At 42.7% G+C, this 11,097-nt stretch overlaps 1 protein-coding gene across 1 annotated transcript in view; it reads left to right on the forward strand.

Annotated features, from left to right (window-relative positions):
- Window positions 1-9,987, forward strand: part of LOC112610182 — a 29,650-nt gene extending 19,663 nt beyond the window's left edge. The window contains 1 exon segment of the mRNA XM_025363506.1: window positions 9,838-9,987. Within this exon segment, the coding sequence (XP_025219291.1) occupies window positions 9,838-9,987 (150 nt within the window).
- Window positions 9,988-11,097: the final 1,110 nt, after the last annotated feature.

Consider the following 11,097-nt stretch of genomic DNA (forward strand, 5'->3'; position numbering starts at 1 on the left):
GGGGGTGTGGGGGCTGAGGGGGCTGAGGGGCTGAGGGGACTGAGGGGCTGAGGGGCTGAGGCGGCTGAGGGGGCTGAGGGGCTGAGGGACTGAGGAGGCTGAGGGGCTGAGGCGGCTGAGGGGGCTGAGGGGCTGAGGCGCTGAGGGGCTGAGGGACTGAGGGGGCTGAGGGGCTGAGGGACTGAGGAGGCTGAGGGGGCTGAGGGACTGAGGAGGCTGAGGGGCTGAGGGGACTGAGGAGGCTGAGGGGCTGAGGGACTGAGGAGGCTGAGGGGCTGAGGGGGCTGAGGGGCCTGAGGCGCTGAGGGGCTGAGGGACTGAGGGGGCTGAGGGGCTGAGGGGACTGAGGAGGCTGAGGGGCTGAGGGACTGAGGGGGCTGAGGGGCTGAGGGACTGAGGAGGCTGAGGGACTGAGGGACTGAGGAGGCTGAGGGGCTGAGGCGACTGAGGGGGCTGAGGGGCTGAGGCGCTGAGGGGCTGAGGGACTGAGGGGGCTGAGGGGCTGAGGCGACTGAGGAGGCTGAGGCGCCTGAGGGGCTGAGGGACTGAGGGGGCTGAGGGGCTGAGGCGACTGAGGGAGCTGAGGGGCCGAGGGGCCGAGGGGCTGAGGGGCCGAGGCGCCGAGGGGCCGAGGAGGCTGAGGGGCCGAGGGACTGAGGAGGCTGAGGGGCTGAGGCGGCTGAGGCGGCTGAGGGGGCTGGGAGGCTGAGGGGACTGAGGGGCTGAGGGGCTGAGGGGCTGAGGCGGCTGAGGGGGCTGAAGCGGCTGAGGGGGCTGAGGAGGCTGAGGGGCTGAGGGGCTGAGGGGACTGAGGGGCTGAGGGGCTGANGGGCTGAGGAGGCTGAGGGGCTGAGGGGCTGAGGGGACTGAGGGGCTGAGGGGCTGAGGGGCTGAGGGGCTGAGGGGCTGAGGGGACTGAGGGGCTGAGGGGCTGAGGGGCTGAGGGACTGAGGGGGCTGAGGGGCTGAGGGGCTGAGGGGACTGAGGGACTGAGGGGCGGGCAGCCTGGCGGGTCCCTGCCACAGGGTCGACCGCACGTCACGTGGCCGAATCCTCCGGGGCTACTTTCTCTCCGGCTGCTCAGTCACTTGTTTTCTTACCGTGAACCTCGTGGGCTCCTGCTCGGCCTCCTTTCTTGCTCTGTCTCTGTTTTTGCATTCTATCGGCAAGTCTTTAGGATATTTCACTGATATAACTGAGGATAAACTGTGTTTTGCAGCATTTAATTTTATTACGCGTTTTCTCCTAGATTTTGGTATCCTTTTTATGCTGACTCGATTAAACATTTTGGAAACTTTCCTGGAACTGATAAAATAGATTTGATATGATCTTTTTCTTGAGGTCATAAAATAATTTACTTTGAAATGTCTCAGTCTAACAACTTTTGTGCTTTTGTTGTTTTGTGCAGAGGTGGGAAGGCTCCTTCGCATTTTTGGTATAACTTCCGTGTTAATGATTTTGTTGTTTGCTTCGCACAATCACTTAGTGATCTGTTTTCCAGCTTCGAGTTAACATGTATCATTTTGTGAATTAAAAAAATGTCTCGTATGTCTCTTTGTATGTCTCTTTTCGTTTGTCATATTTGGAATTGCCTTCATTGTTTTCATCATTAAATCAAGAATTTATTAAATATTCCAAAAAGACCAAAGTTTTACTTCCTCTCCTAGGCATTCATTTTTCAATGTGTTATTCACTGATTTCTCCATGTTCATTAATATTAGGACTAATTTATAGAAATTGTTTATTGCTGCGTTACGAGCTTACAGAACAACATTCTTTGTCTTCAGTATTTTAACGTATTTTTCTATTAAATATACTTCAGTCACTTATACCGTATTTAGGTTTATTTTCCTGATTCTAGACCCACTAATTATTAACTGGAATGCTGATAATTTTCCCTAAGCTTCAATTGTTCATAATTTATTCATTTATTTATGACACATGAGCATAAAACTACTTCGTTACGAAGATTTAATGATATATTATGTAGATATTTTATACTATGTGCTTGGACACAAACACTCTTAAATAATTGTTATATTTTTGCTACCTGCTTTTGACATAATGAAGGTGCATTTTTAATTTTTTAATTTATTTATTTAGTTGTAACAGACTTTAGGGTGTAATGGTCCCAGATTCTTTTGTTATCTATTTTTTACCCACATTGTTTATTCTATTGTCATTATATAATATTTACATGCTGTATTAGTCTGCTCAGGCTGTTATAACAAAATGTTAAAAACTGGGTGCTTTCAACAACAGACATTTATTTTTACAGCCCTAGAGGCTGGGAAGTCTATAACCAAGACAATGGCTGATTTGGTTCTTGAACAGGCTTTCTGGCCTCTTCTTATAAAGGTATTATTTCCATCATAAGGACCCCACTCTCATGACCTCATGTAAACCTAATTACCTTCAAAGGCCCTATTTCCAAATCCCGTCACACTGAGAGTTAGATCTTCAGCATATAAATTCTGGGGGAAACAAATGTTCATGCCATAACGCACACTGCTGACCCTTTCTTTTCATTTCCATAGTTGTTTAATTTTATTATTTATAATATTTTGGAGGAATACCCTAATTACATTTTGGGTACTTATTAATTTTTTTTTTTTTTTTTTTTTTTTTTTTTTTTTTTTTTTTTTTTTTTGAGACGGAGTCTCGCTCTGTCGCCCGGGCTGGAGTGCAGTGGCCGGATCTCAGCTCACTGCAAGCTCCGCCTCCCGGGTTCCCGCCATTCTCCGGCCTCAGCCTCCCGAGTAGCTGGGACTACAGACGCCCGCCACCTCGCCCGGCTAGTTTTTTGTATTTCTTAATAGAGACGGGGTTTCACCATGTTAGCCAGGATGGGTAATTTTTTAATATAAAATGCATTTATTAAGCAAACTGCTAATACAGTCATATAGTAGTTGCTTCCTATACTATATATATCTTGCAATATTTCAGAAAGGTAGATTTTGCATAATGTATGTAATGCTATCATTCAAATATCTTTAATAAGTTGGTCAGAAAGAGAAGAATGTTTTCCATGTTCAGCCAAACTAAGGATACATTCCAGGTTCAAATCACTAAATCCAAGAACTTAGATTTAAATGTTTGTAGTCAGGCATTCAACTGTTTAGTTACACCACACCTGGAACACACATTTTATTCTCAGTTCTCATATCAGCAGGGCATTGATAACGTGTATTTGTCTAATGGCAAGTCTGAACATTAGCTTTTGATAGCATCTTAACCCAATTTGACATTTCTGTGTGTGCTTAAGTGTCCAGATAAGCTTTCTCCAACACTTTTTCTGATGCCAGATATGTTCTGTATTTATGCTAAGAAATGTGCTAACCACTACCCACATGTGGCTTTTGAGAACTTGAAAGGTAGCTAGTGTGACTAACCGAATTTTTATATTATTGTAACTAAATTTAAATGTAGTAGCCATGTGTGGCTATTGGACAACGTGCCTCTGGGTCATTATCACTGGTATCTAGATAGATGAGACAATTCACAGAAGCCTCACACTTTACCCCATTCTTCTTAATGTCAAAGCATGGGGCCTGCTACTTCACCTGTCTACACTTTTGAGTTATCACTCATTGTTTACCCTAACGTAAATCAAAGTAGACAGTATGCCAAAAATTACAGAAAAGTAGTGACAGGCCAGGCCTGGTGGCTGTAATCCCAGCACTTTGGGAGGTTGAGGTGAGTGGATCACGAGGTCAGGAGTTTGAGACCCCCCCCGACCAACATGGTGAAACCCCATTTCTACTAAAAATACAAAAATTAGCCGGGCGTGGTGATGTCCACCTGTAATTACAGCTACTCTGGAGGCTGAGGCAGGAGTATCCCTTGAACCTGGAAAGTGGAGGTTGCAGTGAGCTGAGATCACGCCACTGCACTCCAGCCTGGACGACAGAATAAGACTGTCTCAAAAATAAAAAAATAAAGAAAAACAAAAACTAGTGACAAAATCAGTAACTTAGCAGTTTTCCTTGAACTCTTCGATGTGGTTCAATAAAGAATCTTGTGGGTTTTTGTTTGTTTGTTTGTTTGTTTTAACGGAGTCTGGCTCTGTCACCCAGGCTGTAGTGCAATGGCGTGATCTGGGCTCACTGCAACCTCTGCCACCTGGGTTGAAGTGATTCTCCTGCCTCAGCCTCCCAAGTAGCTGGGATTACATAATCTTGTGTTTTTAGTATAATCTCTATATGTTGATTTTATTATCTTTGAAATGATAACACTAGGAAGACCTACTTTATATTATTTTATTTTTTTGAGACATGGTCCCACTCTGTCACCCAGACTGGAGTGCATTTGTGCTAACGGGGCTCACCCCAGCTTCAACCTCTCATGTTCCAGTGATACTCCCACCTCAGCCTCCCAAGTAGCTGGGACTACAGGTGGGTGTCACCAAGCCCGGCTAATTTTTATATTGTTTTATAGAGACAGGGTTTTGCCATGGTGTCCAGGCTGATCTCCAATTCCTGAGCTCAAGAGATCTGCCCACCTTGGCCTCCGAAAGTGCTGAGATTACAGATGTGAGCCACCGTCTCCCGCCCTCTATAATTTTAAATTAGGCAACTGAAGTAATGCATACATCATACCATATCATGTAAAGCATAAAGTCAGGATAACAAGGTAGTTAAGAGCATGAACTTAGAGGTGAAACCATGCTGGAAAACATTACTTTCGGTAAGAAGAACAACACATGGAATAGAGGATAAAATGATCTTTGAATTATTTGTAATATTTTCATTTTTACAAAAATGTTTATGTTTGCATTTAATGTGAAGGGAAAATTTTAAAAGAACTATTTTAAATAACACAAAATATTTATGTCATTACTTTTGTTTGTTTGTTTGTTGAGACAGATTCTCTCGCTGTCACCTGACTGGACAGTGCAGTGGCACGATCTCAGCTCACTGCAACCTCTGCCTCCTGGGTTCAAGTGATTCTCCTGCCCCAGCCTCCCGAGTGGCTGGGATTACAGGCACCCACAACCATGCCCACTCAGTTTTTGTATTTTCAGTAGAGATGGGGTTTTGCCATGTTGGCCAGGCTGGTCTCAAACTCGTGACCTCAGGTGATCTGCCCACCTTGGCCTCCCAAACTGCTGGTTTATAGGTGTGAGCCACCACACCTGGCCTATCATTATCTTTTTATTATTAAAGGGTTACATTAAAATGATAGGATTTAAAATATCATTTAAATTATTCAAATTGTTATTCAAATTTGAGAAGGAAATACTGAGTTACGGAATAAGCATTATGCTGTAAGTTCTGTGTCCTGCTCTGAGCATAAGTGGTCTGATATTAGGAAAGTCAATAATTACCTTAATAGTACTTTCTCTTTAAATACCATAAATAAATAATGCAATGAAATGTATCATTTAATCATTACATGTGGTAAATCAGTCACTCAGTCTCACACACACACACACACACACACACACACACACACACACACAGTGAATTTACCAGATGCATCTCATCAGTCTGGCAAAATGCCCATGATTAATAAAACATGTGTGGAGTCATATTGGTCCCTACTCTTCAAAGTAAAATTCAAGTGGATATGGATATATTATCTTTTCCTTTGAAACTGAAATTAAGGTAATATTCTACCTTTTAAAGTGATAATCATTCTCATTTTTAACTATGAGACTATTTCTATCATTCATTTACCTATTTCACAATTCTGAGACAGCCTGAAACAAAATGAAAAAGAATAAACCATATGTATTAATATATATTACCTGACACAAAAATTATTTTGACTGTACTTCTGCCCTTTATTAAGATATATGCTGATTAAATATTATTTTAGAGGATTTGTAGATGATGATGAAATAATTTTCAAGTACAATTTTTAAAAAGGCTACATCTACTCTTGCTGCTCCTGTCATAGCCTAGACTTATAGCTAATTTTCATGAGTTACAGTTTTGTATTACACATCCCCCCACCCACGCCACTTCCCAGCTTTTAAAAGAACTTAACGATTTTTAATAGGAATTTAGACAAAGTATTGCTGCCTCCTATCAGAATTTACTGACACCTTTGCTCACAAATTGGAGGAATAATATGTCACTGTGACCCTTATTGGTATCCCTGATGTATAACATCAATTGCACATTTTCTTTCCTCTGATTTTATGTGTATATTTGGTAGATCACATAAACCTGGGACATGTCGGCCAGGCATGGTGGCTCACGCCTGTAATCCCAGCTATTTGGGAGGCTGAGGCAGGAGAATGGCTTGAACCTGAAAGGTGGAGGTTGCAGTGAGCCAAGATTGCGCCATTGCACTCTAGCCTAGGGGACAAGGGCAAAACTTCATCTTAAAAAAAAAAAATCCTGGGACATGTCAAAATGTCTATAATGAAATGCTTGTGTTTGCCTAAAATAAATTCCTATTAGAACAATAAAAGTGAGAAACAAAACAAGCGTAAAATGGAAACAATTTATATAACCTGGCAAAAGACACTAACATTAACCTATATTTAATGAACACATCTAAACGCAAACCAATAATTATCATTGTAGTAAAAACATACAACAGAAATTATGAGATGGTTTCCTCAGTGAAAAGCACTGTGTATACAATCAGTCCCTAGGTCACTTCTTATTTCTCTAGTCCAATTCTAATAATTTGCTCATAATAGTATAAATGAAACTGTTTTCCAAATAATATTAATGTCTACCTTTACCTATCACCATTTGGTCAATATTTGTGTGATCCTTTAAAATTTAGAAGGCCTGGAAGGATGCTTTTGCTTTTGCAATACCAAAAATGGCCTAACACAGATATAGATGATAGAGATACAGATAGAAAGGGGGCTGCATTTTGAAATTTATTTCTCTAAGGGACTTATTTCACTTCAAGTTTGAAATTATTCTGGTTTTAAAATTAACAAATGATAAACCTTATAGAATGATACACAATTGTACATGTTATAAAGTCACAGGGTATATCAAATGATGAACCAATCATTTTGTGTTGAGGTTGGTAGTATTTTCTTTTTTATCTGAGACTTCAATTCTCAGTAAATGAGAACAGTTTTTATACAGAGGGGCAAACACCAGAACATACTGGGGCTGTTCTCAGACTGTGAGGTTCTGCCCACACCAAGCCAGGATGAGAATTCTATTCCTTATACTGTTCTTGGTACTTGTTTGTATCCCATAATATTCCCCCTCAAAGTTCATTTTTTATGCTGTTTGTTATTCGCTTACATTTAATACATGTATCAAAAAGTTATCTTTTTTTTTTTGAAACGGAGTTTCGCTTTTGTTGCCCTGGCTGGAGTGCAATGGCGCAATATTGCAATATTGCAATATGGGCTCATCACAACCTCTGCCTCCTGGGTTCAAGCAATTCTCCTGCCTCAGTCTCCCTAGTAGCTGGGATTACAGGCTCACGCCTCTACCCCTGGCTTATTTTTGTATTTTTAGTTGAGACGAAGTTTCAACATGTTTGCCAGGCCAGTCTTGAACTCCTGACCTCAGGTTATCCACCTGCCTCGGCCTCCCAAAGTGCTAGGATTACAGTCCAGTACAGTTTTAAATAGGACAGATGAGAAAGGGCATCCTTGCCTTGTTCCTGATTTCATGGGGGGAGTGTTCAAGTCTTTCACCATTAAGTATGATGTCAGCTGTTGGTTTTTTGTACGTATCCTTTGTTAAGTAAGAGTTTCCCTTCTATTCCTAGTTTGTTGAGAGTTACCACATATAAAAACTGTCTTGGTTGTGGAATTTTGTGTAATGCTTTTTCTTCATCTGTTGATTTGATCATAGGGTTTTTCTCGTTCAGTTAGTTGATGTGATGAATTACATCAGTTTACAAATATTGAACCAGCCTTGTGTTCCTGGGATGAACCTCCCTTGATCACAATGTATTGTGCTTTTATAGATTAATAGATTAAGTGTGTACTCGTGAGAAATTGGCATGTAGATTTCCTGTAACGTTTGTGTCTAGTTTTGGTATCAGGATAATGTTGGGATCATAGAATGAGTTGGGAACTCTTCTGTCCTCTTCCATTTTTTGAAGAGATTGTGTAGAATGGTATTCTTTCTTCGTTAAGTATTCGATAGAATTCACAAGTGAAATCATCTGGGTCTGGTATCTTTTGGAGCGTCTTAACTACTAATTCAAACAAATGTCATGCACTATAAGATTGTTACTAATGCAGCATACTCTGTCTTCTGAAATGTACAAAATATCTTTTCACAAATTCTCAAACATGATGTTAACAATGTACTAAATATTTTTAGTTCAATTATTATGAAGTTCAAGCATGTAAGATTGTCTGCGTAAAACTGTGAATTTTGATTGGACTTCTGAGTCCTCTCTGAGATTAAAGACACACCCTTTCCATCACACAAAGTGTGCAGTGTGCCATCTCTCTTGCATTTGTAGGCATCCCTCTTTTCCCAGAGCTCATCTATCTCCAAATTGCATGCTCAATTCTTCATCACTTCCTTTCTGTAAGTCACGTTAGCAACCCGCCTTGGTAAGAATTTTAGCTTGCCAGCGTCAGTCTGTGTGCAGTCACAACTACAGCAGTGTAGGTAGAAAGAGACATTCTATTCTAGTATTCTATGAAAGTTTGTTTTTCTTTTAAAATTGTTCTAGGTATACCTTCATGGAATGTTCTACCAACTCCTCTTCCACTCCTTTCCCATGATTAATGATATCTGATAATTTTTTAGCATCACCAGGGAGCAGAATAGGTGAAGTCTGTTCAGATGTTGAATCAGGGGACAAATGGCTCATTAACAGCCTCAGCCAGCCCTGTCAACGCCCAGGAATGGATGTGCTAAGTTCAGCCTTACTTCCATGGCATCTCTGCTTCTGGTTTTACATCAGGATACTTTCCTACTATTCTCTTGTAACCACACAGGAATCCTAATTCAATCCCAAAGTTCATTATTAAATGTGTCCAGTGGCACAAATTTCAGAAAAGTTTGACTGAGTGCCTGACAAGATGCCCACCTTCTTGCCCTTCCCTTTCTGGCCTGGACTTTATGCATGCTCATTACAAGCTCCTTGCAAAATGAACAAAAATAAATCAGTCAGTAAAACCCAGCAAATTAGCAAAAGTAAAAATAAAAATAAGCAAACAAATCACCAAACTGTATTAAATAACAACAAAAAATCACGTCAAATGGTAACACTTAATGCTGGTGAAATAAATGGTTGCATTTGAAATTGGTTCAAGGCTTTTGTGACAATCCCACTCTTAGGAAGTCATCTTGAGGGACTAGTTCGACAGAAGGAAACAATACTGCACAAAGATGCTGATCGCGAAGCCTGTGGTGATGACAAGGTGAGCATACATAGCATGCCATGTCCCTCGTGGACAGCAGTTTCCCTGGTCAGTGCGCATCCACTAGAATGGCAGCCCACAGAACGGCACAGTAGCACGGGAACCCGCGTGTGAAATGCTCAGCCCACGTAATAGCACGTGTACCGTGCTAGGATCCTGGGGAATTAGAAGTGTGGATTCAAATGTAATTTAGAAACTTGGAAATCATTTTAATAGTGAAATTATGGGTGACTTTTGCTTCTTAAAACTTGTTAAAATGTTGTCATATGGTTAAAAGATAAAAGTGGTGGGAGGTCATGTTTTCCATTTTTGGAAAGGGACAGTATCTCCTGAATAAGTGGGAGGAAAAGGCCTTTAACTCACCGCTTTCAGCACCACCTGTGCTGACCTTCACGTTCTGTTTGCGTAAGTGCAGGGTTTCCAGGGAGTTTAAGCCCTAACCTGGATTGAAGTCCCTGAGGGGAAGGGGTCTGTGATGTCCTGCCTTGTGATCTGTCTCCCATTCCCTTCCCCTGCAGGAACTCAGCGAGATGCTGTACACATACCAGCCCGACTGGCACAGCGTGATGCAGTATGCGGCCCAAATCTACAAGTACTCAGACGTAACCCTGGAGGGCCCGGAGCAGCCACCACTGTCACCTACTGCAGCTTATCCTGGAAACACCTGATCACTGTCCACCGACCCTGCTCTGCCCACCACCCAGCTGCCTAGACTTCAAAGGCAGGCTCAATCCAAGTGGACCAACACCCAAATAAGAAACAGAGTGGGTCCCACTGTGTACCTGTCTCAAATGCAAACGCAGCTGGACTGTAAACTGGGGACTCTTTGATCTCCTGCAGGTTGCTTCTAAAGAGGGTAGCCTCCCTCCTTACAGATCAACACCCCACACCCAGGCTTGTTTTGCTGATTACATCGGATGGCTGAGCCCATCATCTGCAGAAATTCAGACAAACAGCATCTCCAAATCAGTTTTTTGGTTGTCGTTGTTAAAAATCTCCTGGCTTTGCCTTTATGAAACCTTTGCCCTTGACTGGGTGTGGTAGCTCTTGGCTGTAATCCCAGCACTTTAGGAAGCCAAGGCAGTAGGATCGTTTGAGCCCAGGAGTCCAAGGCTGCAGTGAGCTATGAGCATAGCACTGCACTCCAGCCTGTGTGAAAGAACCAGACCCTGTCTCAAAAAAACAAGAAACAAAAACCAAAACTTTGCCCTTGTGAACCCTCCCTTCCCCTCCTCAAAAAACAACAACAACAATAAAACACAAAAAGTAAACATTTGTTCCAGGGCAACCTGGAACCATCTACTCACTCAGCCTTTTGAGGAAAGATGGGAGTTCTAGGTAACAATGTTAACACCTAGAACTTGATTCACTTTTAGCTCTCACAGTCCTTTATTTGATTCATTGTAGCAAAAGGAAAGCCTGTGAGAATGCAAGGGAGCCCCTGGCTGCTTTCCTGGACCCCCTGGGAGGCGCCCCACACCTCTGCCACCGCAGTGTGTGTGCTCCCAAGCAGCCGGCGGCTTTCACACTAGGGAAACGGCAGTCCTCGTCACCCGTGCCTTTGTCCTCCCATTCAGTCACACTCACACCCACATAGGCTTGTCCCCCACAGAACTTGACAGGAGGTCACATGTGTGTGAAAGGCCTGTGTCTGCTTTGCAGGGTTGAGCAGGCTGAGGGTGTGTGCCTCTGGGGACGCCGGGCTGACACAAATCCCGACAATATTTCGGCTTTGGACTGACTGGGCCTTCAGTGCTTCCCCAGGCCTCTTACATCAG

The sequence above is a fragment of the Theropithecus gelada genome, chromosome 16, assembly GCF_003255815.1.
Source record: "Theropithecus gelada isolate Dixy chromosome 16, Tgel_1.0, whole genome shotgun sequence".
NCBI lineage: Eukaryota > Metazoa > Chordata > Mammalia > Primates > Cercopithecidae > Theropithecus > Theropithecus gelada.